The 27,566-nt window shown below is 54.0% G+C and overlaps 2 protein-coding genes across 3 annotated transcripts in view; one reads left to right on the top strand and one right to left on the bottom strand.

Annotated features, from left to right (window-relative positions):
- The first annotated feature begins 7,352 nt into the window (after window positions 1–7,352).
- Window positions 7,353–18,811, top strand: Chga (chromogranin A). The gene is made up of 8 exons (XM_021628214.2): window positions 7,353–7,643; window positions 8,364–8,410; window positions 10,609–10,702; window positions 11,264–11,332; window positions 13,788–13,901; window positions 15,243–15,638; window positions 16,185–16,642; window positions 18,371–18,811. Exons 1-8 carry the CDS (start codon window positions 7,598–7,600, stop codon window positions 18,452–18,454), a joined length of 1,308 nt encoding a protein of 435 aa, XP_021483889.1. The 5' UTR covers window positions 7,353–7,597; the 3' UTR covers window positions 18,455–18,811.
- A 3,657-nt stretch (window positions 18,812–22,468) lies between these two features.
- The window catches only part of Itpk1 (inositol-tetrakisphosphate 1-kinase), a 134,622-nt gene continuing 129,524 nt past the window's right edge, over window positions 22,469–27,566 (bottom strand). For both annotated transcript variants that reach the window (XM_060388076.1, XM_060388077.1), the window contains one exon: window positions 22,469–24,332. In XM_060388076.1, coding sequence (XP_060244059.1) covers window positions 23,971–24,332 — 362 coding nt within the window. In that variant the 3' untranslated portion in view covers window positions 22,469–23,970. The remainder of the gene's footprint in view (window positions 24,333–27,566) is intronic.

Below are 27,566 nucleotides of genomic sequence, written 5' to 3' on the forward strand. Positions count from 1 at the left end.
TTGATAAAAATCCTATAGCATCAGTTCAAATGTCTGTACCATAATCTACTGTGTGTGTAAGTTAATGGTACTCATTACCCCTCAGTACGTGAACATTGGGTGCTTTTCACTTGGGGACTTTTACAAACAATGCTATAACGACATCTTACATGCTTACGTGTGCACATTTACTGGATATCTGGGTTCAGATTTCCTGATTCAGACTGCCAACATGAATTGGCTTCTTTTAATTCCAAGTGTCTCGGCGGAGATCAAGCTAACACTTTTCACTCATCGCTTACTTGCTCGCCCACCCTTCTTTTCTGGCTTCATCATTGCCCTTCTTCCCCCTCATCTTCCTCCGAGGGCTTGGGCAAGGGAGACCCTGCCTCCCTGAGAACCCTACGGCTTAAGCACCTTCCATAGGCTCTCCCCAACATGAGAAGAAAAGCTGTGGCTAGAGGCTCAGCACCAAGCACCAGGTGTGCAGGTAAATAGGTGTGCTAATGGTGGGCGAGGGAAATAGCCGGCGGTTGCTGAGCCGACTTGAGTGTTCTTCTCGCCAAAGCCCCTCTACGAGATGAGGAACATGAATTCCAAACAGATTAGGGAACTGAGCCCAAAGGCTTGAAGAAGTGTGTTTTAGGCTGCAGCATTAGCCCCACTCAGAGCAATGCCTGTGCGTCATTCTCCACCCATCTGTCCTTAGCTGGGATGCGGGGCGGGGCTTGGGGAGCCCTAGAGTTCTCTGTACATGCTCTCATTCTCTCTCCTTGTTATGTGAGAACTATAAGGGACAGGTGACCTCCCAACGAACTTTCCATGCCTGTGATTCCAGGACAAATGCACCCGAGACTCAGTATTCCCTTTGTATAAAATGTCTTTGACCTCTCATTGCCACTGTCCCTACTTTAGTATGTATTATTTATTAGCATTCACAGTCTCAGGGACAGGGAGCCAGGATTAGGGTTATGAGCTCCCTATCTTGACACTAGAACTGACCCATGTGTCCCAGAGCTGAAGGGAGGGAACACTTGGCTTCTTTGGGTTCCCTCATCAATGGGGACAGCAGCTGAAGCTTTCTGGGGCCATCCAAAGTGGCGACCTCCCCAATTCTAAGGCTAACTCAGACTCATTGTCTCAAGCTTCCTGCTTGCAGTACACGAATCTGGATTGGATCTTTTAGAACTGAAATTACAGGTGATTGTGAGCTTCCATGTGGATGCTAGGAACTGAACCAGTCTCCTCTGCAAGAGCAGCAAGTGCTCTGTCTGTCTCTGTCTCTCTTTCTCTCTCTTTCTGTTTTTTTCTTTCTTTTTTTTTTTTTGAGATAAGATCTCTCTACTTAGTGTGGCTTTCCTGGAACTTACTCTGTAGACCAGGCTGGCCTGGACCTCACAGAGATCCTCCTGGCTCTGCCTCCCCAGTGGTGGAATTAAAGGTGTACACCACCATGCCTAGCCCCAGTAGGTAACTGCTGAGTCATCTCTCAAGTGCCCCTGATTTTCTCATGAGGAAGAGGTGTGGGAAGTGAGGCCAGGGAACCAGAGGACATTTTACCAAAGAAAGGAATCTGGAGATAATCCAGTCCAAATCTCTTTCATTGCATCTGCCATTTTGTGAGATAGAATCCTACCAGATAGCCCAACATGGAGTCAAACTCAAGATCTTTCTTCCTCGGCATCACAGGTGCAGTGATTACATACCTGGATGTTTTCACCATTATAAAAGGAAAAAAAACTGTAATGGTGAACTGACTTTTCAAAAGTCAGCTAGCCAGGATGAGGTAGGGCTGGGACAATGTTTTTGTTGTTGCTTGTTTGTTTGTTTGTTTTTAACAATGCAAAGGTGATAATGCAACCAGGTGTGGTGGGCCCTGCTTGTCATCCCTGCACTTGCAAAGCTGAAGCAGGAGGGTCTTGAATTCAAAGCCAGCCTGAGCAACATGAAAAGACTCTATCTCAAGAGCAGCAACCTACAGAGCCACTTTAGGTAAAATAGCACGGTACTCACATCAAATCGGACTCACAGACACACGGAATGAAAAAGAAAACTCAGAAAGAAACCTGAACACCCATGCACATGTGCTGGAGAATAAAACATCCTCCTTAACAAACAGTTCTGGATAGCTTGGGTACCCATATGTAAAAGACTGAAACCAGAACCTCATCTCTCACCCTGTACAAAAAATCTAACTCAAAACACACATCAAAAATCTTAGTAAAAGACTGGAAGCTTTGACTACTAGAGTGAACACGGGGGTGAGGGGACATGGGGGCATGTATCTGTAATTTCAGCATTTGAGGTGGAGGTAAGAGGATCAGTAGTTCAAGGCCAGCTTCTTCGATATAGCAAGTCTGAAGCCAACCCAGGCTACATTTGGGGCCCCATCTCAAAAGTACCAATGACTTTCCTGTAGAGAAAGCAGAGTTTTTAGAACAACAACAACAACAAAATCATCGCTGTAAGGGGCATGATGAGGAGAAAATAGTTCCTCTAAGGCTTCTGTTTCTCAGAGGTGAAAACTGTTGGGAGTTTGATAAAACTTCACAAATTGTTGAGGAAAGAAAAATAGCCCTAATTATGCTGTCTTGGCTATTTACTTACTTACTTATTTGTTTGTTTATTAAGTTTAAGCCATTAGAAGAGCATAGTATCTTAATGTTGCCATCCCTGCGATTTGTTACTTAAGCCCCCCGTCAAAGCCAGGAGGTCCAAGAAGGATGAGTGCTTCAGCACCGCGGACAGCGACGCGCCGAGCACCCGGACTAGATTTGACTCTCCGAGAGCTCAGCAGTAGGCTCCTCCCCGCATGACCTCGCATGCTCCGAAGCAAACCTGCAGCAAGACCTTGGGGCTTGCCTGTCAGAACACAGTCCCACCCAAATCTCCCGTCCAGGGTCCCTGAGGACCCTCCCTCAGGCGACTTTGCTTTGGCTGCAGAAGCTCATAATCTAATTCCAGAGGGAGATGCTTGCTGGCGAGCAAGCTTTGCGCACACAGACTAGAAAGACGACCGGGAGGCGGGGTGGGGGAGGGGTGAGTCTTGCCGTCTCCAAGCTCTCCGGGTTTGAATCTTTTTGCTAGCCTGCTTGCTACAGCTCGACGTCCTTTATGAGGCAACCTCAGGGTCTAGAGTCTGGTTTATGGGGCACTTCCCTCTGCCACCTCCACCCAGTCTGGGGCCCCGCTAAGGCCATCATCCACCTGCTGAGGAGACCGGTGAACTGCTTTATTAGATGAAAGCAAACATGTAACACAGAAAGAAGGCAAATCGTTAATTGGAGGCCCCCAGGGCTGTTTGCAGAGACAGATGGGAGGAGATCTAATGAAACCACCTCACACAGTCCTTGGTTCACACCTCACAGATAAAGCCTCATTGCCAGGCAACAGAGCTTTTCCACCCTGAGGCCTGATAAGGGGCTTGGTGGGGCCCTGTGTTTGGAAAACATGATTTTGTAAGCAGGGCCCAGAGCGTATTGACTCTGCCCAATGCCAGGACCTACTGCCAGATAAGCAGCTGCCACTTTCCCTGGGGCACTGGCAGGGCTGTTCCTCTCAGGACCTCTGACAGCCCATCAGCAGGAAGATACCCTGAGCCACAGCCAGAGAGGCCCATCATTACCTAGCATCAGATGGTACTCAAAGGGCTTCTTTAGCCACTGAGGGCAGGTGGTGGCAGTGGTCCAGCCTAGGGATGAGGGTGGAAGGGTGCTCAGCACCGTCTCCCCTCTGCCACCCACCACTGGGCTCCCTCCCTGCTAGTCACATTGGTTTCCTTTTTCCTCTCTTTCTCACACCTGCTTAGGTATATGTCTGCCCTGGGGCTTCTGTATGAGCTGTTCCTCGAATGTTCTTTCATGTGTTATACATCTTTCACTCCCAGTTCCTGCCAGTCCTTACTCAAGTTACCACCACCAGAAGGCCCGCCTATCCCATTTCCATGTTATCCAAGGCTCCTTACTTTGTCCAGGGCTCTCCTTTTCCCCCAGCCACCAGGGCCTTCTAACTTATCTAAAGTGCTTCGTTGCCCCAACTCATCGCTCGCTGTCTGTCTCTGAAGTTTAGCAAAGCTCCAAGAAGGCAGAGCTCTGGCCTTCCTTCCACATCAGCATACTCCAGGCCTCGTTCAGTTCTAAATAATCTTGGTAGAACTAATTGAAAAGAGAGTCCATAACAAAGGGGCTTGCTCAGAACAAGCCCCTTCCAGGCCACTGAACCTCTGGGAAAGGTCTGGCAACATCCCATGCTCCAGCTCCCCCCACCCCCAACCTCAGGAAGGAGGCTGGGCAGCCTCGTCCACAAAGGAAGACCCAAGGACTTGGCTCTCACTCTACCCTGCTGTTGTTATGCTGTGTGACTCGGGCCATGGGACTGCCCATTCCTGAGTCTCAATTTCTTCTTCTGGGGCACTAGATTAGCTCTCTCTCTCTCTCTCTTTGTACAAAAGCAACAAACATCTATACTGCAGCTTTGGGGCTCTAGCCTGTGCACAGCCCTACCTATCAAGTACCAGCTATGTGGTGTGGTATTTTGGTGCCTTCTCTGAACTTCACCTCCAAGCCTGCACACCAAATGTGGATACTCAGAGCAGTCATAGAAATGCCATTTGTCTTCTTGTGGAAGAACGCGGGACAGCGGCTAGTGAGTGCCGCCGCAGGGAGTGGTAGAAGCTTCGGGTGACTCTATGTTGGGCCCACCCCACCACCTCATTCTGTCCTTCAGGATTGGCAACGAGAAACCCTTGTTAATCCCTAACCCACTGGACTCGCCCACATCCCATGGTCACTGTTCAGCATCCTGGTCAGAGGCACTGGAATAGCCAAGTGTTGATAAGACACTTGTGTAGAGAGAAGCATCCTAAGACCTTTAATCACATAATCACCAAGAGACAGTCAAGCCCCAGAGTCAGTGAGGAGGGGAAAGAAACACCTGTGGCCTGGCAGGGAGTCTCAAAAGGCCCCAGCTCCATGCAGTTACCAGGACCAAAGACTGTTAAAGGACCAGGGTACTGTCAGGCCACCCACACCTCAGAAACAAAGCTGGCGTTGACCAGCATTTAAACTTGGGTTCCCGAGATGAGGATTCCATTTATTAGGGATCCCTGGGAGAGAGGTGAGAAAGAGAGACAGGAATGGAGGGCATGTGGGAAAGGGAGGAGGTAGACAAAAGATTGATAAAGTGTGCACTATCGACAGTGTGCTATTGATAACCTAAGGTATTGGTTAAGTTGGTTATTAATGTAAAATTCGATTGCTAAAGTACCTTACCGATAGTGTGCTATTGATAGTGTGTGCCATTGATGAAGTACTCTACTGGTAAGGTGCCATCACTTAAAGGTATACTATCGGTCAAGTGTATGCTCTTGATAAAGTCTGCACTCTTGAAGCAGACTGCAGCGTGAGAATCAGGGCTTCCTTCTTGAGCGTGATGGTGATGTTACTGGAAGCCCTCCTCAAATCATTCCACCAATCAGAAGAAGCTGGGCTGGGAGATGGACATGAAACTGGTGGTGGCCTTTGGCTCCCAGTACATCTGCCATTCATACGTTATATTAAACTACATTTATATTTTATGTGATATAAAAATGAAGCAGCCAGCACACCTACATTGTGACCCATGGAGGGTGCCTGGGATGATGCTGGCCATGATGCACATAGCACAAATTAATTAATTGAGACAGGGTCTCACTATGTAGCTCTGTCTGTCCTGGAACTCACTATGTGGACCAGGCTGGAATCGAACTCAGAGATCCGCCGGCCTCTGCCTCCCAAGTTCTGGAATTAAAAGTGCGTGCCACCATGCCTGCCTGCACCTAGTATTTATGAAATGATGTTTTGGAAAGCACGTTAGGAGCTTGCACGCGACCACAATGACCTCATGTCCTAGAACCTGAAACACTTTTTCTCTCAACGCTCAGCTGGAGTCCTTCTCTAGGAACTAGTATTAAGTAACTGGAGATGACTCGATGCAGAATGAATGCCTTAAAATTGCTGGTGCTTGCCCTGGGGGGAGCAGCTGTGAGGGATCGCCCATACTTCTAACTGTGAGCTGAGATGGGTGCTATTCTTCCCCCAGGGCTCTGGGAGCCCAGTGTGTCCACCCACTTGCTGTTCCTTAAATGGGCCGGAAGCCTTCCTCCTTCAGGACGTTTGGCTGCTCCCTCTCCTGGAAAGAAAGCCCTCCCTCAGGACAGGCGCTGGCCCACTCCATCGCCTTTGCAAACACCACCTCCTGCCAGGGCCGCTCAAAGCCATCCTCTTTAATATTTTCCTGTCCCTCTCTACAACTCTGCCCCCTTCTCTGAGTTTTGTCCTTAGCCTGACTACCACCCAAAATACTGGGCACCTTGAGTCTTTCACTCTCTGGAAGGGGATTCTGTAAGGGTTGGTCTTGCTGCTTTGTTTACCGCTGTAACTTCATCATCTAACACAGCTGAGTGGGTGCTCTGAGGTGTTCTAAGCCTGTGTCGATGCTTAACACATGTTGTTGAATGAATACATGCAAAGCAGTCTCTCCTTTAGAGGCACAAGTAGGCGGGGGGTGTGGGCAGGAAGCAGGAAAGAGCAGCAGCAGGTGGGGACAGGAAGGAAAGGCTCTGAGGGATGCCAGCCAGCGCCAAACTGTCACCCAGATACCAGATTCACCATGGCACTGGGTGTAGGCCACAGACGGCTTCCCATGTGGTCCAAAGGGTGAGTGTAGAGCTGGGGGTGGGGTGAAGGAAAACCAACCAGGAAGCAGACTTGCACCCAACCATTTAAGAAGGTTCGACTGATGGAGGAGAGGTGGCCCTGGGGTGCTGGACTAGGACTGACCGCTTCCGGTTTAGCTTGATGGGGGAAACTGCCTCCCACTGCTGCCCCACCTGCCCTTTGAGAGCTGTGGACCCAGGACTCATCCATGTGTGGGCTGAACCTTCTTCAGTCCACACACTGGCCAAGTGGGAAGTCACTGGCTGTCAGTGAGCAGCTCTCAGCGCCGAGACACTGATAGAATGTGAGGCACAAAAGTGTGTTGTGAAAAAGAGGGGCCTCGCTTAGGCAGGGTCGGGAGGCTTCTGCGGGACCCACTGGATATGCCAGGGAGTTCTGGAGCGTGCCTCCCGCCAGTGAAATCAAGAGAAAAGTGCCACAAGTAGAGGAAAAGTCAGCTTTTGCCTGGAGAGGGGAATAGGGAAGGAGAGCGAGGCTGGGAGACAGGAGTGACTTGCCCACGGCCACACAGGGAATTGACAGTAGGTTCAGCTGTGCCCCCTTCGGAAGCTGGACGCTCTTTACAGTCACCAAGCCAGGAGCAGGACGGAGGCAGCCCGGGGTGAGGCTGCAGGTGGGGCCGGTCCCCGAAGGTGGGAAAAGGGCGCAGGGGGCGGTCCTATGACGTAATTTCCTGGGTGTGCGCGTGTGTGTGCGTGTGAGCGCGCGGGTGTGTGCGTGTGTATAAAAGTGGGGTATAGCATTGCTCCTGCCGCCGCCGCCGCCACCACCACCACCACCACCGTCGCCGCCTCTACCGCAGCGCTCTCGCTGGTGCAGAGCTCCCGTGGCCAGACCACAGACCCACTCCCGCCATCCTCCTGCAGCAGCGCGTCCACCCTTTCCTCACCACCCGGCTCGCAATGCGCTCCGCTGCGGTCGTGGCGCTTCTGCTGTGCGCCGGGCAAGGTGAGCGGGGTCCCAATCCCCTGCCTCAGGGTTCCTGCGGCTCCCGAGGCTTCAGCACCACGGACAGCACCCTCTGGGCGCTCCCTGTAGACCCCTAACGTGGCCTCCTACCACACCCGGAGGGACTGGAGAGCCTGACCCAACCCCGCGGGGCAGCCCACTCCCACTTCCCTCCCCCCCCACCGCACATCACCCACCAGTGTCCGGCCTCCACGCTGCCCAAGGTCACTGGTGGAGAGAGGGGACCGCCACTGGCTCCCCAACCCATCTCCTGTCCTTCCACCCTGCAGTCTGCCCTTGATCTCTGCCCTCACCCCAGCTCCTTCCCGCCACCTCTGGGGGTTCTCCCCTTGCCTGCTTCTGTTCCTACCCCAGTCCCACTACATGGCTGGCCTTGTTTTCATTGAACTTGATTTCAGCTCTGCCCCCGCCCTCCTCCCGTGGGGAAGGGTTGAGGCTCTTCAGGGCAGCCTCTGAGGGCTTCCCCCCCTGGGACAGCACCGAGGGAAAGCAGAATCAGTTGCTGCCAATTTATTTGGGGTTTTGGGTGGGGATCGTTTTGAGGGGAAGCATTGGGTGAGTGGGTTCCTTTAGCCCCCTGTGGGGAAGGACTGGGCTTCCCTTCCCTGGGTGCAGAGGGATAGATAGCCCCAGTCAGCAATTTCAGACTCACTCACCCATTCACTCAGTCTCTCTCTCTCTCTCTCTCTCTCTCTCTAGTCTTTGCCCTCCCTGTGAACAGCCCCATGACAAAAGGGGACACCAAGGTAAGAAGAAATGTTGGGTGCCCTGGGAGAGGGAGGATGCCCGGTGGACACCTCATGGCCAGTCCTCAGGCAGCTGCAGGAAGAAGTCTGGCGTAGAGCCAAAAGCCAGCACTGCAGCGGCTTACACAAGAAGGCGTCAAAGGTCTCTAGCTTCCCCTGCTGTCCAGCTACAGTGACTTCCCAAGGGGCCCCTGTCTCACCTGCTGGGTCCTGGGACCCTGGACACTGCTCTGAGCTGGGACCATGGCTTCTCCTGTCATAGGTGTCCGCAGACCTGCTGGCTGGGGCTTACCCTCTTCCCCTACCCTCTGCCCGGGGCTTCCTCTGGCAGTAAGATAGAAGCCGTATCAGAGGCACAGACTTCGTTCACATCAGAGCCAGGGATGTTCTTCACCCGAGCATCAGAGAGTCCTGTTCTCCATGTTCCGAAGGCCGTCTTCTGTGGGAGGCCACGGCCTGGTGTCAAAGAGAACTCGCCACTTATTTGTTGAATTGAAGTGTACATGGGCCAGGGTTTAAGTTTTCACCACTCATTCTAGCTGTGCAACCTTGGACAATTCAATTTCTCTAGGGATAAATCCAATTACCTCAAAGGGATAAAGTGTCCCTTTATCCCTATAATGAAAGAGTAGGATTCATGGGGTGAAGACCCAGGCACTCAGGGGGCTCTTTTCACTGATATTTCTAGAGCCTTCCCCCTGCCCCCCCTTTTTGTTTTCCAAGACAGGGTTTCTTTGTATATCCCTGGCTGTCCTGGAACCTGCTCTGTAGACCAAGCTGGCCTCGAACTCACAGAGGTCTGCCTCCCTTTGCCTCCCAAGTGCTGGGATTAAAAATGTGCACTGCCATTGCCCAGCTGAGCCTTCCTTTTTATTTCCTGGGTATCCTTTTTTCTTTCGTTTGTGTTTTTTCTCTTTCTTTCTTTCCTTCTTTCTTTCCTTCCTTCCTTCCTTCCTTCCTTCCTTCCTTCTTTCCTTCCTTCTTTTTGGGCTAGGGTTTCTCTATGTAGCCCTCTGGCTGTCCTGAAACTCATTATGTAGACTAGGCTGGCCTTGAACTCAGAGAAACCCACCTGCCTCTGCCTCCCTAGTGCTGGTATTAAAGACGTGCACAACGCCCACATCCCCAGCATTCTTAAGGCCCCTGCCCAACTCCTGTTTCCTCTCAGAGGCTCAAAGGATGGTGGTTGCCAGGTGTTCGCTGTACAAAGTCTGGTGTTGGGCAGAGAGGGTACCTGCTTCTAGGAGCTGCTTGTCAGATCCACTCCCAACAGTATGGCAGCATGGGTCTGGTTACCAGCCGCTGGGGAAGGCCCGAATGCTCTCTCTGGTGTTGTTATGACTACACACCCTGACAGCCTTTGCCAGCGTGCTATCCTGGAACCGTGGATTGGATAGACACAGCCTCCCACACCTTCACTCCCTGCCTGGGTTGCCTGACACATGTCTAGCACCTTCTGCTCCTCCACCCAGCTGCAGGCTGTGGGAGTAGGGGTGATGCTGCAGTCTCCCCCGCCCCCCCCACCCCCGCACGCTGGATAGTGTCTTCCTTTGGGTAGACGTTCTCACTCCCGCTTTACAGATGAGTTGTTGAAGGCTCAGAGAGACTAAGTCACTTGCTTAAAATCACACAGCAACCTCGAGCACCATCTTCAGGAAACGTGCACCTGCTGGGTGCTTCGCTGCCTGCCGAACCTCACTGGGGCTGGATAAAACATTCAGAGAGATGTCTTGTTGGCCTGGTATCCCACATCCAGCCAGGGGATTCTTCCCGTGGGATGATGTGGAAACACACAGTGTGGCTGCAGAATGGGGACGTGGTCCTGTTTCTGGCAAGCGTGAGCCCAGGCGGTTTTGTGTTCCTCACTGGGCAGCCTGGAGGAGCTGGTCCTTTGACATCTGCTAGACCCCAGCCCTTTGCAAGAGGTCCTCTTAGGTCTCAGAGGCAGCACCATCTTGGAGAACCACCCCTCCCTCAACAGTGGTCCCCTTGAGGCACACACTGATATGCCCATGTAATTGGACTGTGTGTGTTCTGTTTCCATGGATCTGTAGTCTGGCTAAGGAAGCAGATCTGGGCCCCGTGACCCCTTGCAGATGACACAAATGCTTTTCTGCCCTCCTGGGAAAGTTGCCCCGGCACCTTGGGGACTGAGTTCCATATTCACACCAGCCACGGCCCGCCTTGCTGTCTCCCAGGTGATGAAGTGTGTCGTGGAGGTCATCTCTGACTCGCTGTCCAAGCCCAGCCCGATGCCTGTCAGCCCAGAATGTCTGGAGACCCTCCAAGGAGGTAGGAGCCAGAGGCTAGGAGGGACCGGGGGACCAGGATGTGGGCGGGCAGCCCCTCCCAGGCTTAACCATCTCATCCAGCAGTCGGTGCCCCGTACCCTGGTCAGTGCTGGAATCTGGGGAACACACGGAGAAGTGACTGCTCAGGGGACCCTGAGGCTTGAAGACTGTCAGAGGGGACAGGTGGCAGTTAGAATCCTGGGCAGAATAAACTGGGCTGGAGCATGCATGTAGAAAATGAGGAAGAAGGAAGAGACAGGACAGACAGCGTGGAAGTGGCAAGCATTTACACACGCACTGGAGTCCGAAGTCCGAAGCCCTTCCTTGGAGGCTGGGCATGGAGTCAGCTGGTGACCTTTCCGCTGCAGTAGGAAGGTGACTGACATCTTGGAAACGAGGACCTCATTTCCAAAGTGTTCTACCAAGCTCCAGGCTTGGCCACCGCCTCCTGGTGCTGAGTTTCCAGAATAAACGCTGGAGCTCAGCTGAAAGTGTCCACACTAATCCCTCTGCCCAGGGCTGTCCTCTGGAAGCCACCCATAACCGGGCTTTCTTTCCACAGATGAGAGGATCCTTTCCATCCTGCGACACCAGAATCTGCTGAAGGAACTCCAAGACCTGGCTCTCCAAGGTATTTCAGCACCGCACACACTCCCGGGAGAAAGCCAGCAACAGAGCGTGAGAGGACCGGGGTTGGGGGTTGAGCATACTCACTTCCAGAGCAGAAAGGTCCTCCGTGCCTGGCCCCACTGTCTAAACTGAAGAGATCGAGGCTCAGAGAGGCGCAGTGATTTCCCCAAGGTCACACAGTGAGCAGGCCTTGTTAAGAGCAGAAGGAGCTCTGTTGACACTCCTCGGCCTCCAGAGGGCAGTCATGCAGGCATGCCAGGAGGAGTCCACAAGAAGAGAAGGCTCTCACCTCCGTGTGACTTTTTGCTCTCTGGGGAATGGGGGAGGCAAGGTCTTGTTTGCCTCTAAACACAGACCAGACTCATGGTGTGTTTTAGACTGAGAGGCGACTTTTCCCACTGAATTAAGAAAATCCACAGACAGACAATGGTGCACACTTTTAATCCCAGCATTTTAGAGGCAGAGGCAGAGGCAGGTGGACATCTGTGAGTTCCAGGCCATCCTGGTCTACAGAGCGAGTTCTAGGACAGCCAAGGTTACACAGAGAAACCCTGTTTCGAAAAGCCAAAAAAGAAGAAAAGAAAGGAAGAAAGGAAGAAAGGAAGAAAGGAAGAAAGAAAGAAAGAAAGAAAGAAAGAAAGAAAGAAAGAAAGAAAGAAAGAAAGATCACAGACACTTTTCAGACACGAGTGTGAGGCCGAGGGCTCACAGCATTGAGGATCTGCTTGCTGGACGTCGGGCCAGCATGGAAAGTTAGGCTTTTATCTCACCTCCCCGACCCCAGCTACTTCCTGGTTTGAGGGAGGGTGAAGCTCCACCCTGGAGACCTGGAACTCCTGTGTCACAGGCCCACTTCTGCCCTTGCTGCCTCTTGAGGAAAGCCGCCCTGCTTGTGGGAGAGGACCACGGGGCCTTGTGCACGAATCTCTCACCTTTGCCCAGCTCAAACCTAGGCCATCCTGAGGCTGTGTATGAAAACAGAGACAGATTTGGGGGAAAGGCAAGCAAAATTAACCCCAGCACCTCTGCTTGCCCCTTTTCTCTTACCGGCTGGTCTGTCTTGGCAATAAACACCAACCTTCAGTGTTTCCTTTATTTACTTTTGAGACAGGGTCTCTTATGCAACCCAGGCTGCCTTGAACTTTAGGTCCTCCAACCCTTCAACTCCAGAGTGCTGGGCAACCACACTGTTTTATGTGGTCCTGAAAATGGAACCCAAGGTTTCATGCGTGCTGGGCAAGCACTCCACTAACTGAAACCCAAGCCCCCAAATCCATGGCCTATTCATGGTATGCCCTGGCATACAGGGGCTGATGGGGGTGCTGGGGTTGTGATAATCAGTTTTGTCCTGGCTTTGTGTTTGTTTTGAAACAGGATATCATTGCATAGCCCACACTGTGCTTGAATCTGCAGTCCTCCTGCCTCAGCCTTTTGAGTCCTAGGATTGCAGGCATGTACCGCTAACCCCCATCCCGACCCCATGCCAGGTTTGGCCCCGTAAGCGTGGCCTCTTTCCTCAGGGGGTAGCCAGGGTTGAAGCAGGGCTGGAGCTCAGGAATTCCAGTCTCCAGGGTGGTGCTTTTTAGCAAAACATAGGTTAATGATACATGTAAAGGTCAGTATCAGACGGGTATTCCATTTAAATAATTAAGTATTTCAACAGAGACTCTTAGGAAGGAATGCACCTCACCCTTTATCCTCGCACGTGTGTATCTAATATTAGCCAGCATCCAGTGCACAGGGGGCTGTTTTTCGTTGTGAGGGCACTGGGTGTGTCTTCAGCCATCTTTGGCTGGCACTCTATTCCCTCCTGGGTTCTGTGTAATATCCTTGCACAGGGACCTCTGCCTTAACATCTCCCACAAGTCTGCTTATACATGAGCACCTGAGCCTTGGGGAGCCCATGTTGCCCAAGGGCATGGCCGGGAAAGGCCTGGAGCCCACTGTAGCTGGGTTGGGCACACTTCCTAGCTGCCTACAGTGAACCCACAGCTGCAGAGCTGTGTCCTGAGGCAGACAGAGCTCTCAAGACAGGACACTCAAGACAGCAGCAGTGGCAGCAGGGGCCGCTGCAGGCAGAGGGACTCTGGACCATGGGGTAGGTACAGCCCTGGGTTTGAAGGCTGGCGTAGCACCCACCTTCTCCTGGCACCAGACTTGGGGTTTCAGAGCAGTAGGGGTTGCTTGAATAAAGAGCACCCATGAGGAGTCCAGGGTTGCTGTAGGGTCCTGGGTCCTGAGGGTCCCTCACTGCTCCTGTCTGTTCCATTTTGGGTCTTTATTGCTCTCTAAGGCACGAGAACTTTTCGTTTCCCCCCGGGGACACTGATTCAGAGGGATGGTGTGGCCTGATGAGCTCCAGCTAAGAGCCTGGACCTCGAGGGAGGCCTTTGGTGTCATGGACAGATATGTCAGGGCTCCACCACATGGGACCTTCCTTTGTCCCCTCCCACCAGGTGCCAAGGAGCGGGCCCAGGAGCCGCCGAAGCAGCAGCAGCAGCCACACAGCAGCTTTGCGGAAGAGCTCTCGGAAGTGTTTGAGCACCAGAACCCTGAGGCCAGGCTCCGAGGTCAGTGTGGCCCCACCAGGATGGGGAAGGGGGCTGCAAAGAGAACAGAGGCCCCCAGGGGGCGCTGCTTCTTCAGAGCAGGAAGGCAGCTACCATCCCTGTTCCCTTACACATGGGAAACCTGAGGCCCAGGAGAGTAAGTCCCTTGGCAATCAAACGCCCTTGGCTTGTCCCCATGATAGCCCCTTGCTCCAGAGGCAGCAGTGACTCTGGACAAACCTCATGGCCCCTGCCACACGGCCCCTGTCTCCTGCTCCTGTCCTTCTGGGGCTCGGTGCCATCTTACGGTACTGAAGGAGGGTCCAGAGGAATGGGTTCTAAACACAAAACAATCTGGGCCATTGGCCTTGAAGCTATCGAGGTCATCCCTGAGTGGCGGCGCCCAGCTTCTTACCCTGGAAGAACAGCAAATTGCGAACTGGGGTTTTTATGTCCAAAGTGGACAGACAGCCCAGGTGCCAGCTGTCGGCCCATGGTCATCCTCTGGGCCAAATAGGGGCACATAGGGGGGTGCCAGGCACCTCCACACCAGTTGCCCCGTCACCCCGGTAGCCGCGTGTTATGCTGCACAGACTCCTGTGTACCGTTAGATCACTGTGGTGCTGTGAGAAGGTAATAGTGTGTGTGTGTGTGTGTGTGTGTGTGTGTGTGTGCGCGCGTGTGTGCATACTCAACTGGAGGCTCTAATGCAAAGAGACCCCGAACGTGACCTTTGGCAGCATGAACAGGGCAAGCCTCCGGAGTCTGAGCAGTGACAGGGGTCCTGCCTTTCTGAACATGATTCTGAGATTCTGTGGCCTGGGCACCCCGAAGCCCTGCTAAAGCAGGCAGCAGCATGTGCCCGGCGGTGCCTTTTCAGCCAGTCAGTCCAGAAAGAGGCGAGTTTTGCTCTTAAAAGGCTGTCCTCAGGAAAGACAGCCCGGTCAGCACTAATCCCAACGCTCAAGGCACAAGTTGTACTCGGACATGCCGGGATCGCCCGAGCACAGAAAGGTGAACTGACCTACCCCAGATCACACAGCAGTCCAGCCGCTATCTTAAAGTCCAAAGCTTTATCTTCTGGGGTTGTTTTCAATTGTGTTAATCTTTATCCGGGGTTCCAGTTTTTTTGTTTTTTTTTCTTCCAAGAATCACGTAGGTTTTGAGAAGAAGCAGAATTAAAGAAGCCCAGTTCAATTGTTTTCAGCTCAGATTCCCATATGAAAGGGTGACCCCCATCCTTCTCCTGGGGTGGGCTTCCTGGAAGTCAAGACATCTGATGGCAGGTGTGAACTTGACACCAGGAGTCCCCGAGGGCAGCCGGGTCCTCCTCAGCTTGACTCTGTCCTTTTGTGTTTGTAGACGAGGAAGCAGAAGCCCCCTCCAAGGACACTGTGGAGAAGAGAGAGGATTCTGACGAGGTACAACAGGATGGCTCTGAGGGAACCACGGAGCGACCTAGGCCTCAGGCTTTCCCAGAGCAGGAGTCTTCTATGATGGGGGACACTCAGTCCCTTGGGGAGGACACGGTCACCACTACCCAGCCACCAGCCACCCTCCCCAGCCAGGAGCATGTGGACCCACAGGCCACAGGGGACAGTGAAAGAGGCCCGAGTGCCCAGCAGCCAGCCGGAAAAGCCAAGCAGGAGGAAGAAGAGGGAGAAGAGGCTAGAGATAAGGCTGGCCTTGAAGGAGTCCCCACTGCAGCCCCCAGCTCCAACCTTCAGGCTGGCTACAAGGAGACCCAGAAAGATGACAGTATGTGCGGTGACAGGGACCTCACCTGATATGTCTGGGAGAGGGGTGGGAAGGGACCTCACACCACCTCCATAATGGCCCTGAAAGTTGGGTATCATCTCCACGGGTATCATCTCCACGGTCTAGGGGAGCAACAGGCTTAGCGAGGTTATATAATTTGCCTAAGGCTACGCAGCTAATTGGTAATAAGAGCCGTGGTTCCGGGTTCAGTTCGTCTGACTCCTGAACCAAGCGTCAATCACTCTTCTACACCTGGGAGGCAAGAGGGGGGCTTAGGGGAAGGTGCTTGGAAAATGGAGAGAAGACAGGGTGATCTTCAGTGAGGGGCTCTGCCAACTCACTTCCTTGAGCTTCGAGAAGGTCTTGCAAAGCAGGGCTTGGAGATTGCTCTGTGCTCTGGGTGGGGCTGCTCTGGAGGGGCTAGCTGGACCCTGAAAGGTGAGCTTGGCCTTAGAGGTGGCTACACAGAGGACCTTGGGGGAGTGGCAGGGGCTGGGGGAATGGGGGCCCTTCCTCACTTCCTGTTCCTGCCACCACCTGCTCCAGGTCAGTCTCAGGCAGTGGACGGAGGTGGAAAGACTGGGGCCTCTGAAGCTCTGTCATCGAAAGGGAAGGGGGAGCCGGAATACTCTCAGCAGGGGGAAGACGGGGAAGAGACGATGGCAGGGGACCCCCAAGGTCTCTTCCCAGGAGGGAAGAGCCAAGAGCTGGAGCATAAGCAGGAGGAGGACGAAGAGCGTCTGTCCAGAGAATGGGAGGACAAGCAATGGAGTAGGATGGACCAGCTGGCTAAGGAGCTGACAGCGGAGAAGCGGCTGGAGGGGGTGGATGACCCTGACCGCTCCATGAAGCTCTCCTTCCGGGCCCGGGCCTATGGCTTCAGAGACCCTGGGCCTCAGCTGCGCCGGGGCTGGAGGCCATCTTCCAGAGAAGACAGTGTGGAGGCCCGAGGCGACTTTGAGGAGAAGAAGGAGGAGGAAGGGAGCGCCAATCGCAGAGCAGAGGTTGGTATAGCCAAGGGCAGCCATGCCCAGCAGCCCCTCACCCACTGAGGTGACGTGGTTCCCTTAGCTGGGGCTCAGATGGTCTTGGGAGAGAGGGACAACCAGATCACACCAGGGGTTCAACAGAGCTACCCAGCCAACAGGGAATGGCTGGTACTGGAGGCCTCAGACCTACCTGAGGGACACGAAGTGGAGATATTGCCTCTGCTAGTGTGTGAGCAGGACATGGGAGGGATGGGAGTCAGGCACGTGCTTCGGATTAAGAGCTTGGCAGGACTGGCCTGGGGTTCTCTCAGCATACCTGTGGCCCTGGGAACCGGGATACTAAGGGACCTAGGAAAACAGTATGGTTGGTGGCCCTGTCCTCCTGGTCCCCAAGCAACACAGTTGTGCCTCTTCCTGGGTTCAAACTCACATAGAGCCCACAATGGCATAGCAGGGGTAGGGCTAGCTGGACTTTGGTGAGCAAATAGGGAGTCATGGAGGTGCCAGCAGACTTGGGTTCCACTTGGTCCTGGCTGTGTGACTTTAGGCAGGTAATTGCTTGACTCTAGGTCTCCTTAGTTCCCCCCATTTGGGAAATGGGAGTGTGAAGTCTCTCTAATTCACCTCATTATCGTAATCAGAACATGACTTTCAAGACCTCAATATGTACAGGGCCACTTGGGCAGCTGCAAGGGTGGTACAGGGAAACAGGGACGTGACCCCAGGGAAGGTGAGAACTGGGCTTCTCGGCAGGCAGGAGGCCTCTTGAGCTAGAGGAGGCCTTGGTGGGACCTGGCCAAGCCAGTGCTCCGGAGGGAGTTGGGGTTCCACGGGGAGCCTGATCTATCCACAGCCCTGACCTCAAGGCTCTTTTCTGCTCATCCAGAGGAGGGAATACTTTCTTTAGGCCCCACCCCTGTCTTCCACCTGGAGCAGGGCCCTGCTGACATCTGAGAGCAATAGGCTCCTCTTAGGAGTGGGCACTGGCGGGGAGCACCTGTTCTTGGAGGTGGAGGAAGGATGAGAAAACTGCACTGTGCTCCCTGACCCCAGAACAAGATGGACAGCCTCAAGAATCCCTCTACCCACCCACAGAAGCTTCTTTCTCACAGACGAAGGGAACCTATAGTGAAGAAGTGGGGACCCCGGGTGTTATGGACAGGGCGAGGTGCAGGAGAGTCTTATTAGAAACTTCAGAGCATGGAACCCACACCCCAGATGGAGGGATCTAGAATCCCGAAGCCCAAGGCAGCCCCTGTCAACGTCCTGTGGACAGCGTCGTGTCAGGACAGGAAGTTTGAGACTTAGAGGTCCAGAGAACGGTCTCTTGCTTCCCTGACTGCCCTGACCAGAGTGTGGGATCCTCTAGGGTGAGGACCAGAGGTCAGAGCCTAGCCCTGGCCAGGTCCATGGCGATGCTGCTCTGACTATTCATATAGAAGGTACAGAGGCCATAGGGGAGACAGCTCAAGACAGACTGGCTGCCTCCTGGGAGCCAGCACTGGTATTCAGGTTGAGGAAGGGTCCTAAAAGGAACCACATACTCTGAAGGGACAGGCTCCTATTGGTCCAGAGACCTATAGGACGAAATGGGAACTGGATAATGGGCCATGGGGGCCTTGGGCATAATGGTCCCCAGAGCATCCCAATATCATTGTGTCTGGCGTGGACAAATCTCCTGGGACTCAGAGGCAAAGCCAGTTGTCAGGGCCGGCCTCAAGTGACTCTGCTTTTCCCTCCTAGGACCAGGAGCTGGAGAGCCTGTCAGCCATTGAGGCAGAGCTGGAGAGGGTGGCCCGCCAGCTGCAGGCATTGCGGCGGGGATGAGGCTCTGCTGGCGGTGGGGACAGCCATGGCTTCAAGGCACCCTGTGAGCCTGGGCCCATGGCCTGAATGCTGCTCCTCGTAGGGTTGCTTCCAGCTGCCAGAGCCCAGGTTGCCCTCTTGCCCCTCACGCCCTCTTGTTGTCAGCCCCCGCCCTGGGCTCTTCTGCAGGGCAGCCCTGACTGTCAACATGGATTCCTTCTCACAGGCAGCTTTCTAGAAGTTTCTCTTCCACCTTCTTATCCACGGGGCATATCTGCAATAACTTCTGACCTTTGGGTGAAAGCCGAGAACTCCTGACTATAAGATTTTCCAGATAAAATTTATTGAAGGGAGAATAAACTTGCTTTGGGCTCTTTCCTTTTCTTTGATGTTTTTTCTTTCCCTTTCCACTCTGAGTTGGGTAGGACTGGGGCTGAGGGACAGGGCAGTTTCCACGTTGGGCTGGGTGTATGTTTAGGGGGACTCCTTTCTGGGCCATTTCCTGGCCAAGTGTCTTTGCATTGTTGAACCTCAGCTTCCTCCGTGGACGGTGCTGATGGACTGCCTGGAATGGGGTGTGGGGATGAGCGACAGCGCACGGGGCTCCCCCCGCCTCTTGCTTGCTTATCTCCCAGCTATGCTCGAGCCAGGCACAGTTTCTGCTGACACTGTCCTCGTGGACTGTCCCCTAGTTACCTTGGTGCTGGGTGGAGACTGACAGGCCCCAGGATACCTTCCACAGGCTCTGGGCACCACGGCTTCTCTCCACAGTGCCCATTAACACAGGCTTGTGATCTGCATGGGACTACAGGGTATTTGAAGTGGGGGTGGGGTGGGAAGGGCAGGAACAGTTTAATAGAAAATAACAGGTCTTAGGTCCAAGTTTGAGAACAGGGAAATGAAGGCAGGGAAAATGAAATTAAAGGCACAGGTAGAGCTGACTTAGCACTTTTGTATTGCTTTGTCTTATTTTTCAAGACAGGGCTTCTTTGTGTAGACTTAGCAGTCCTGGAACTAGCTCTGTAAGACCAGGCTGGCCTAGAACTCACAGAGATCCATTTGCCTGTGCCTCCCAGGTGCTGGGATTAAAGGCATGTACCACCATGGCCTGGCTGACACATCAAACATTTTTTAAAGGTTTTTGTTTTGTGTTAATTTAATCATTTTATTCCATGTATTATTTGCCTGCCTGCATGTCTGCAAACCTGGAAGCGGAGTTACAGATCATTGTGAATAACTATGTGGGTGCTATAATGCCCTTAACCACTGAGCCATCCAGGCCCCTCCCCCCACAAACTTTTAAGCACAGGAATTTTGATAGGTTATGTAATCAGGCCAGGTTAGAAGTGGTGCTGGACCCATGGGTCCTGTCTACCAGGGCCAATCACTCAGTCACTCACCAAACATTTGTATGTGGCCAAGTATGCCTGCACACAAAACCCAGGATGAGCCCTGGCTTTGGAAACCCATTGCCTCTCGGGGTAAGTTGGATCCTTCCGTAGCCAAGCAGCCTCGGATGAGTTAGGCTTGTGTGTGGCTCTGCTGGGCTTGGCTTCAGGCAGGAACTTTATCTTTTCATGTTCTCCCCCCATGCACCTCAACTAAAAGCCATCTGGCAAGGGGCTTCCAGGGGGTGATGAAGTGGGGCCTGGGCGTGGCCTTACCCTTAGCAGTCTGCTTATGTGACACTCTCCTGCTAGGAAAAGCAACAGCATGCGCATTGTGACTGAGGGACAGTGGCTTTGCTGCTACCCCAGATCAGGCTGACCCCAGAGCTCCAGCTGGTATTTGAGAGCTGGGTCCCAAGGGTCTAAGCCCTGCCTTCGGCATGCCTCGGATCGCCCATTCACTACTTGGAATGCCCGGCTAGCATTTCTGGCTCTCGGTGCCTCAGTTCCCCAACGTAAAATATCTACCTCTCTGCTGAATTCTACAGTAAGGCTTGGCAGCACCAGGCAACACAGACCAAAAACTGGGGCAGTGGAAGACACAATAGGAGAGGGGTGGGGGTGGGGAGGTTTTGGGCCTGAACTTTTCACATGAGACCTGGTTTCCTGCTGCTACTGTGGCCTGCACCTGAGGCACCCTGTGAGAGGTCACTGCTGATACATAGTTTACTTCAGGCTACAGCTCCTAGCAGTTACATAATCACACTCACTCCCCTACGCCAGAGACCAAAACCGTCCACCACCAAGACAAAGTGGCAACAGAACCGAGGGACACCTTGTCACCAAAGGAGCCCATCCCAAAGACAAGCCACCTGCATTGTGTTATCATTAGGGAGCAAAAATGCAGCCCTGTGGGAGCCAAAGGACAGAGCGCTGCTTTGTAGACAGCACAGGGCCAAGTGTATTTGGTGGCAAACAGCAGCCATCCCAAAGCTCAGGCATGCACACTTCTTAGCTCCTCAAGTAGGAGAGCTCCGTATAAACCCTGGGTAAGCTTTCTCTGCAGGGCCTCAGGGAAATACCACCTCGTATGTCCTGCAGGGGCCCCTCCAAGACGCCAAGCCCCGTTAGACCTGGGAATCAGAGAAAACTCAACCATTTCTGAGAAGGACTCTGAGGTCTAGGAGGGACCTCCCAGACACAGGCAGAAGAGGCCCCACGCAGAAGAGGCCGTGCACTATGGAGGCCAGCCCTTCTCTGCACAGAGCATTGGCCATGCCGGCACCGGCTTGGCAGAGCAAAGTGGGGGGGAGGTATAGGCCCTCACCATGAAGGGGAGGCTCTGTGGAGAAACCTGGGAGCCATCATCTGAGTTGTACCTGGCTGGGCAGGGCAGGGGAACATGGTGGCAGCAGCAGTCACAATAGGCCTATCCAAACTATGAGCTCCTGGACCCCAGGAATTCCCACAGGCCACCTGCTTACCCAGGCTGGAGGAGGCGGGCTCTTTCAGGCCAGCTTGCGGGCTCTGAAGTGACAGGGGCAGGGAGCCACAGAATGTTGGGGTCCCACCATGTTAAGTGACTAATTTGTAGGAAATGTAAAAGGGCAAGCAACCCCTCCCGGGGCCTCGGCAAGGCCATCCAGTGGCTCGATAGTCGGCAATCAGTGTGAATGTTCTAGAGACAAGGACCAGTCAGAAGAACTGAATGCCTGCCCAGCAGATGCTACCTGCTCCAGTTGTTAAAAACCCAGTTGTTTCTTGCTGTGGCATTAAAAAACAAGTTCTGTGTGTGTGTGTGTGTGTGTGTATGGCACCTGTAAATACTCAAAAAAGGGCTAGGGTATGTGCTTCCATTACTCTCTGCCCGCTCCTTTAACAGAGGGTCTTTCATGAACCTGAGGCTCCTATTTTCTTGGCTAGGCTGGAAGCCAGCACGCTCTGACGATCCCTGTCTCTGGTGCTGGATGCCTGGCTTGTTCCATAGGTGCTGGGATCTGAACACCAGTCCTCAGGATGGCAGAGCAAGCACCTCTCCAGACCCCCCCCAACCTAGTCCCCCAAGTCCTGACTTTCTGGGGAGCCTACTCAGCAGCCTGAGTGTTGTCCACTCGGGGTGGTTTCTCCTCCGCTGATGGGGCTCCTGGGGTTGGCCCCCTAAATAATCCCCGAGGATTTGGTGGATACAATTATGGAGGCTAGCCTGCCCGTGGTGTGTGGCAAACTCTCCTGTGATACTGACAAAGACCTAGTCCCAGGGCAGACCAGGAGACCACTCATCTCCTCTGGTGAGGACAGACCCCAGCAGCTAGTGTGCTGTGGTGTCATGTTTGTGAAGATCGCGTTTCTGCAGAAGTGCAGGCCCAGGTCTCAGCTTCTGTTTCCACTCCTAGAAAGCGCAACCGCCCCCAACACCTGCATGGAGACCTGTGGAAAACGCTGCATGGCCAGGATACAGTTACTTGATCCCTGGACCTGGTTTACCGGGTGTGACCCCAGGGAGGAAGGAGCTCCAAGAGATGGAGCCTTACCCTGCCACACCACCTACCCTGCCTGTTCTCAAGGCAGAGACTGGGAATTCTATACCGAAAAGGCACAGCTGTCTTATTAAACGTCTTTCTTTTAAAGACTGTGACCACGTGTGAAATGCAGTTTGATCTCAGTAGTTTATTCCGGAGATAAAGCAGTGCAAGAGCCGGCCACGCCTCCCACCCCCTGCATTCAGGGTCAGGCCTGGGAAGGCGACGTACAGACATCATCAGGGTCAACACTCAGGTCCTGTAAACGTGGTTAGTCCTGGGGTTCTGTTTCCAAGAAAGCCAACCAACTTCTCCTTGCCCAAAAGATGCCCCACCATGGCTGCACTTAGTGGCCTTCCCAGGGCTGCTGGGTGCTTCCTCGAGTGTCTTTCATCTTAATGGACCTTGGGACAAGGACAATCTGAAGGTCTCATTCTCTTTGCAAAGTGAACTGGTATCTTAAGACACAGGATCACCCTTGGGGGGTCCCGACTGCTCATCCAGGGCTCCACTGAAGGTGTCCTTTCCTGTGGGCTCTGGGGCCAGTGGGTGGTCTACCAGCTGCTGCGGGGACACCGTGAGTCTGAAGTGGAAGTACTTGCCACAAACACAGCAGGGCTGCGCCAGGCCTTGCTGCACCAGGAGGGGCTGGCGTGTGTGAGCAGGCGCAGGCCTGCTCTCTCACCTGAAAAGAGGGCTCCAGCTGTTGGCACAAAGAAGCAAGTATCCGCGTGGGCTAGAACACTGGGGCAGGCCTTCAGTTCTGTCTCTGCCACTCGGAAGAGATGAGGAGGTGGAGGCCTGAAGACTCGTCGAATGATTTGTTCAAAGTCCCAGCAACAATCTTGGGTCCTGGCAGACTCTGGGACTCCTAGCCAGGCGCCCTCCCTCCCGGTCCTGATGAGCGACAGGGGCAGGATGGAGAGGACAGTGGCCTGGTATGTTCCATGGAGTCAGTGAAGATAGCCAGGGCCTTTGGTTACCCCCACAGGAAACTTCTTTTCCCTTCCTACAACCCAGATCCCCCATACAGAGCTCCCCAAGGGGTCTGCTGCTTCCATGGCTTTGGAGAAGCAAGGGTCAGCTGCACAGGGGCAAGGGTTAGCTTTGGAGGAGACCACACCTGGGCAAAGAGGGAGGGGTGAGGTCTGGGTGTGAGCAGGTGTGGAGAGGAGAGACACTTTCGCCTACTTAGCTGCAACAGCCTGGCCAGATATGGGCCTCCTTCCAGAGTGCCCAGAGCCTGGCCCACAGCAGCCATGAAGACAGACAGACACATACACACACACACACTTGCATGACAACCACACACACACACGCACGCGCCCCACCTTACATTCAGACCTAGTGTTGAGGACACAAGCGTGTGTAAACTCGGTGAGGAGATGTGCACAGCAGGAGTTAGGCGGTATCCTCCAGGCTGGACCACTTGGCGTTGTGCTCTGTCTCCCCGCCTCATTCCGATCATAACATCAGAAAAATCAGGTAAAAAAAAAAAAAAAAAAAAAAAAATTAAAACAGAGAAGCATCAGATCACCGGGAATTCTTATTAGTGTTCCTGTTTGGAGCTGCTGGCCCAGCGGGTGTGTCCCAGGCTCCGCCCCGCCCCTCTGGGTCCTGGGCTCTGTGGCTACTGTGAGGAGGCCTTGGTGGCCAGGGAGGCCACACAGTGCTGCTGGAAGCTGGGTGACACACCAGTGGTGCAGCCAAGTCTCTGGTGCGGCAGCTTGGCAGAGCCACCGGCACCCATGGTGCCTGGTTCGGTCTCAGTCTTCCAGGGCGCATCCTGGCCCTTCATGCTGCTGCAGCAGCCAGGGCTGGCACTGCACGTCCGCTCGCCAGCCAGGCTGCCCGCCGCTTCCGCTGGGAGCCTGTTGTGCCTCAGCGGGGCCACCTCCTCTGTGCCGCCAGCTCCACCTGTGCTCTGGCCTTGCAGGACTGTGGCAATGTGGTTCAGGAGGTCGGTAAAGAACTCGCTCACTCCCTCATAGCCTGGAGATGGAGACACGGAACGTACTGGGCATTAACCAGGGCACAGGTGAGGAGAAAGATGCAGAAGTAATCGGCTCCCGGGATCTGGGGAGGCACTTTCGGTACACCATTCACAAGGGAAACTCAGGCTCTGCACACGAGGCAGGGTGGTGGGGGTCACAGGGCCTGGTGCACGCTGTCTGTCCCCTGAGTGTGGGAAGTCCTACAGCTCCAGCAGATATTTTTGTCCGGCACTGGCCTGGCTCACCCGGTGCTGTGGTTTGGGCCAGCAGTGTGCTTTCCAGAGCCTGGGTGTTAAATGCTAGTCCTCAGCTAAAGGAGGTGGTGAGAAGGAGATGTCCAGTCATGTCAGACACGACTCCTCTCCTGCCAGGCAGCTAGCTTCAGCTGCCGGTGCCCTGTCATTAGCTCAAATCGATGGGACGAAATCAGCATGGATTGAAACCTTCAGAAGCCAAATAACCTTTCCTCTGTGTGCTGTTGTTTCTGGTATTTTGTTACAGTAATAGAAGGCCAGGGACATAACCACCCAATGACAAGATGAACAGTCAAGAGATGGCCAAGGCGTATTCCTCACACACTCCCTCCCTAACACACTGAGTCTCGCCTCAAACCTGGGTCCTGCCTGGCCACTGTATCCATACTGAGCTTCAGCATTCTTGTCCACACAGCGAAAGGAGGCCAGCTGTCACAGCTCAGGCTCCTGTGAGCATCACTGGAGGGCTGAAAACTAGGGGAGTCTGACCCAGCAGCCGCAGCCCAAACTAAATCTGTTTCCTCTCTCCCCAAAACACCTTCAGGGAGGCTATCTGTACCCCAGGCTCTGAGGATGAGCACCTAGGAACAGACCACCCAGGCCTCCGTGCCTGGCATAAAACTGCTGGTGAATACCCACAGGGAGAGCACTTTCACCCATGCTCATGTGCGCTCACACACACGTTTGTGCACACGTACATCGCCATCTGCTTGGACTGATGTGCCTGGATTAGAACCGGTACATGGCTACCAGAACCGGCTGAGGCTGGGAAGCCTGCCAGCTTTTTTTTCTGGGGTGAGGGGCGGCCCTTAAGATCCTGGCTATGACCATAATCATGCCACAGTGTAACCAAGTGAGTACCAAGAGGTTAATAAAACCTTGGCATGTGTTCCGGTGACATTCATACTACTGGCACAAGCTAAGGAGGCGCTGTTGTGGGGTCCAGGCCACTGGGCCACCTTGTGTCATTTGGCAAACTACCCTGTGGTTTTGAGGAAGCCTGAGGCTGTCTGACAAGCAAGGGCACTCATGTTAAAGCTAACAAAAAGCGGCTGGCAAGCAGTACCCCACTGCCAATGCCAATGCCATCTTCACAACTCTGTCCCCAGTATACATATGGAGGGAAGCCAGCCACGACGGAGAAGACGGGGATGGCATCGTGCTGGCGTTCCCAGCGTGTCAGAGGTGCCATCCACTGGGCTGTGAGCTGCATGTCCATTGGCCTTTGCTACAGCCTTAGCCCATCTTACAGGGGACTTTGAGGGCTCCCGGAGGGCCCCAGGTCACAAAGCTCCTACGTAACAGACCTGTGATCTAACCCAGATTCTCTGGTCCTGCGTACGTCTTCAACACCTGGTACTGAGAGGCCCCATTCAGGACCCAATACCCTGACAGCCCTGGGAAAGAGTGAAGGGCAAGGCAGGCACAGGTTTAAGTGCAATGCAGGGAGGGGCGGAGCTCCAGGACCCAGTTGGGTTGCTAAGAAACCCAGGAGGTTGCTCCCCAGTAACCACTCTGCTTTAGCTCCTAGATGAGGCCCAGAGGACCAGGTAGACAAGAGCAGAGAGGGAGGGAAAACTTCCCAGAGTATATCAGAGTCACCTGCTCCAGGGCCTGCAGTAAACAGGCTGAGGTAGGTCGGTGTTTGTCAGCCTGGGAGAAGAAAACTAGCAGGGCGGGATGCCAGCTCCACCTGCAAACCCATCTGTCTGCAGCACGGGGAACGCTCCCATTTGTACAGAAGTGAAAGTAGGGGCTGATGCAAGGCGGGAACCCCGGTGTTCTAAGCTATCACAGGTCTGAGAGTCTGAGCAAAGGCTCTGGACTGATGGGTTACAGTCTTCTGGGACTGAAACCCTGGACAAAGTCCTTTAGCTCTCTGTATCCCCTCTCACAAGCAAGCAGAGATCACAGTGGTCCTTCCCACACCACAGCACAAGGCAGGGTCAGTAACACAGGCTGCTTCTGCTGCTCTAACACAGGCTGCTTCTGCTGCTCAGGCTTCTTGATCTCTAAAGCTGGGTGCTCTGCCTACCCCAATGCCTCACAGGCTTCCTGAGTAGCAGCAGGAAGCCTTTACATCTGCCAGGAACCACCAACGGGTGTGCCAGGTCACCCCCCAGACCCCACCCCCTCTGCCTGAGGCCCCAGGGACAATAGAACCCTTAGGCCATCCCTTGGGCATCAGGCTCACCTGCTTTAGCAATCTGGCAACCACAGACCCACCTCTGTGCCCCAATCCACTGGGACAGCCCAACGCTTGGCCCCCCTGGCGGCAGAGTCTAGGTTCACACTGGCTCTTGGTGACGGTCTCCCTGATCACACAAGAGCCCTCCTGCCTTTACAATGCATTTGGCTGTTGGGAGAGCCTGCCCATCACCAGTGGAAGGGTCTGTCTCCCTTCTTTCAAGGCTTTCTCAGTGGCTCTAAGGCACCCTCAAACCATTAGTGGGCTATCCTCTTGGATCACGCCACATCTCTTTTTCATCTTTGTGACACTCCTCACACACAGCAATTCTCTCACTCTATACTCTGGTGACCTCAAAGGCCCCACCACCTACACCAGGGGGGCCGGGAAACTCAATGAGCTGGGTCTGAGCTGGGTCAGGCACAGGCCACAGACAGAGGATGCTCCCATCTTGCCCAAGTCCCCGTCAGGCCTCAGAGGCTCCCCTCTGATCCTGTCTAGTCCCACTTCACACCTCCTGGTACCCCAGCTGCCCCACCCCCATCCTCTGCCTCCTCCTAATTGTGCTGTGGGCTCTGAGAGCGAACATATAGCTCCTGGCAGATGTCAATGAGTGACAGATGGAGCTGGCAGGCTCTTTGGGGTCCCTGGCTTTCTGCTTCGAACTGTGATGCTGTGGAGGAGCTTATGTACTCTCTGGGAAGTTAAGGGGATATAGGCACTGAGTACCCAGCATACCTGGGGCCTGGTGAGGTGGCTTCCTGGCCACTCATGCCCCTGAGTGGGGGCA

Source organism: Meriones unguiculatus, chromosome 7 (genome assembly GCF_030254825.1).
Source record: "Meriones unguiculatus strain TT.TT164.6M chromosome 7, Bangor_MerUng_6.1, whole genome shotgun sequence".
In the NCBI taxonomy this organism is placed as follows: domain Eukaryota; kingdom Metazoa; phylum Chordata; class Mammalia; order Rodentia; family Muridae; genus Meriones; species Meriones unguiculatus.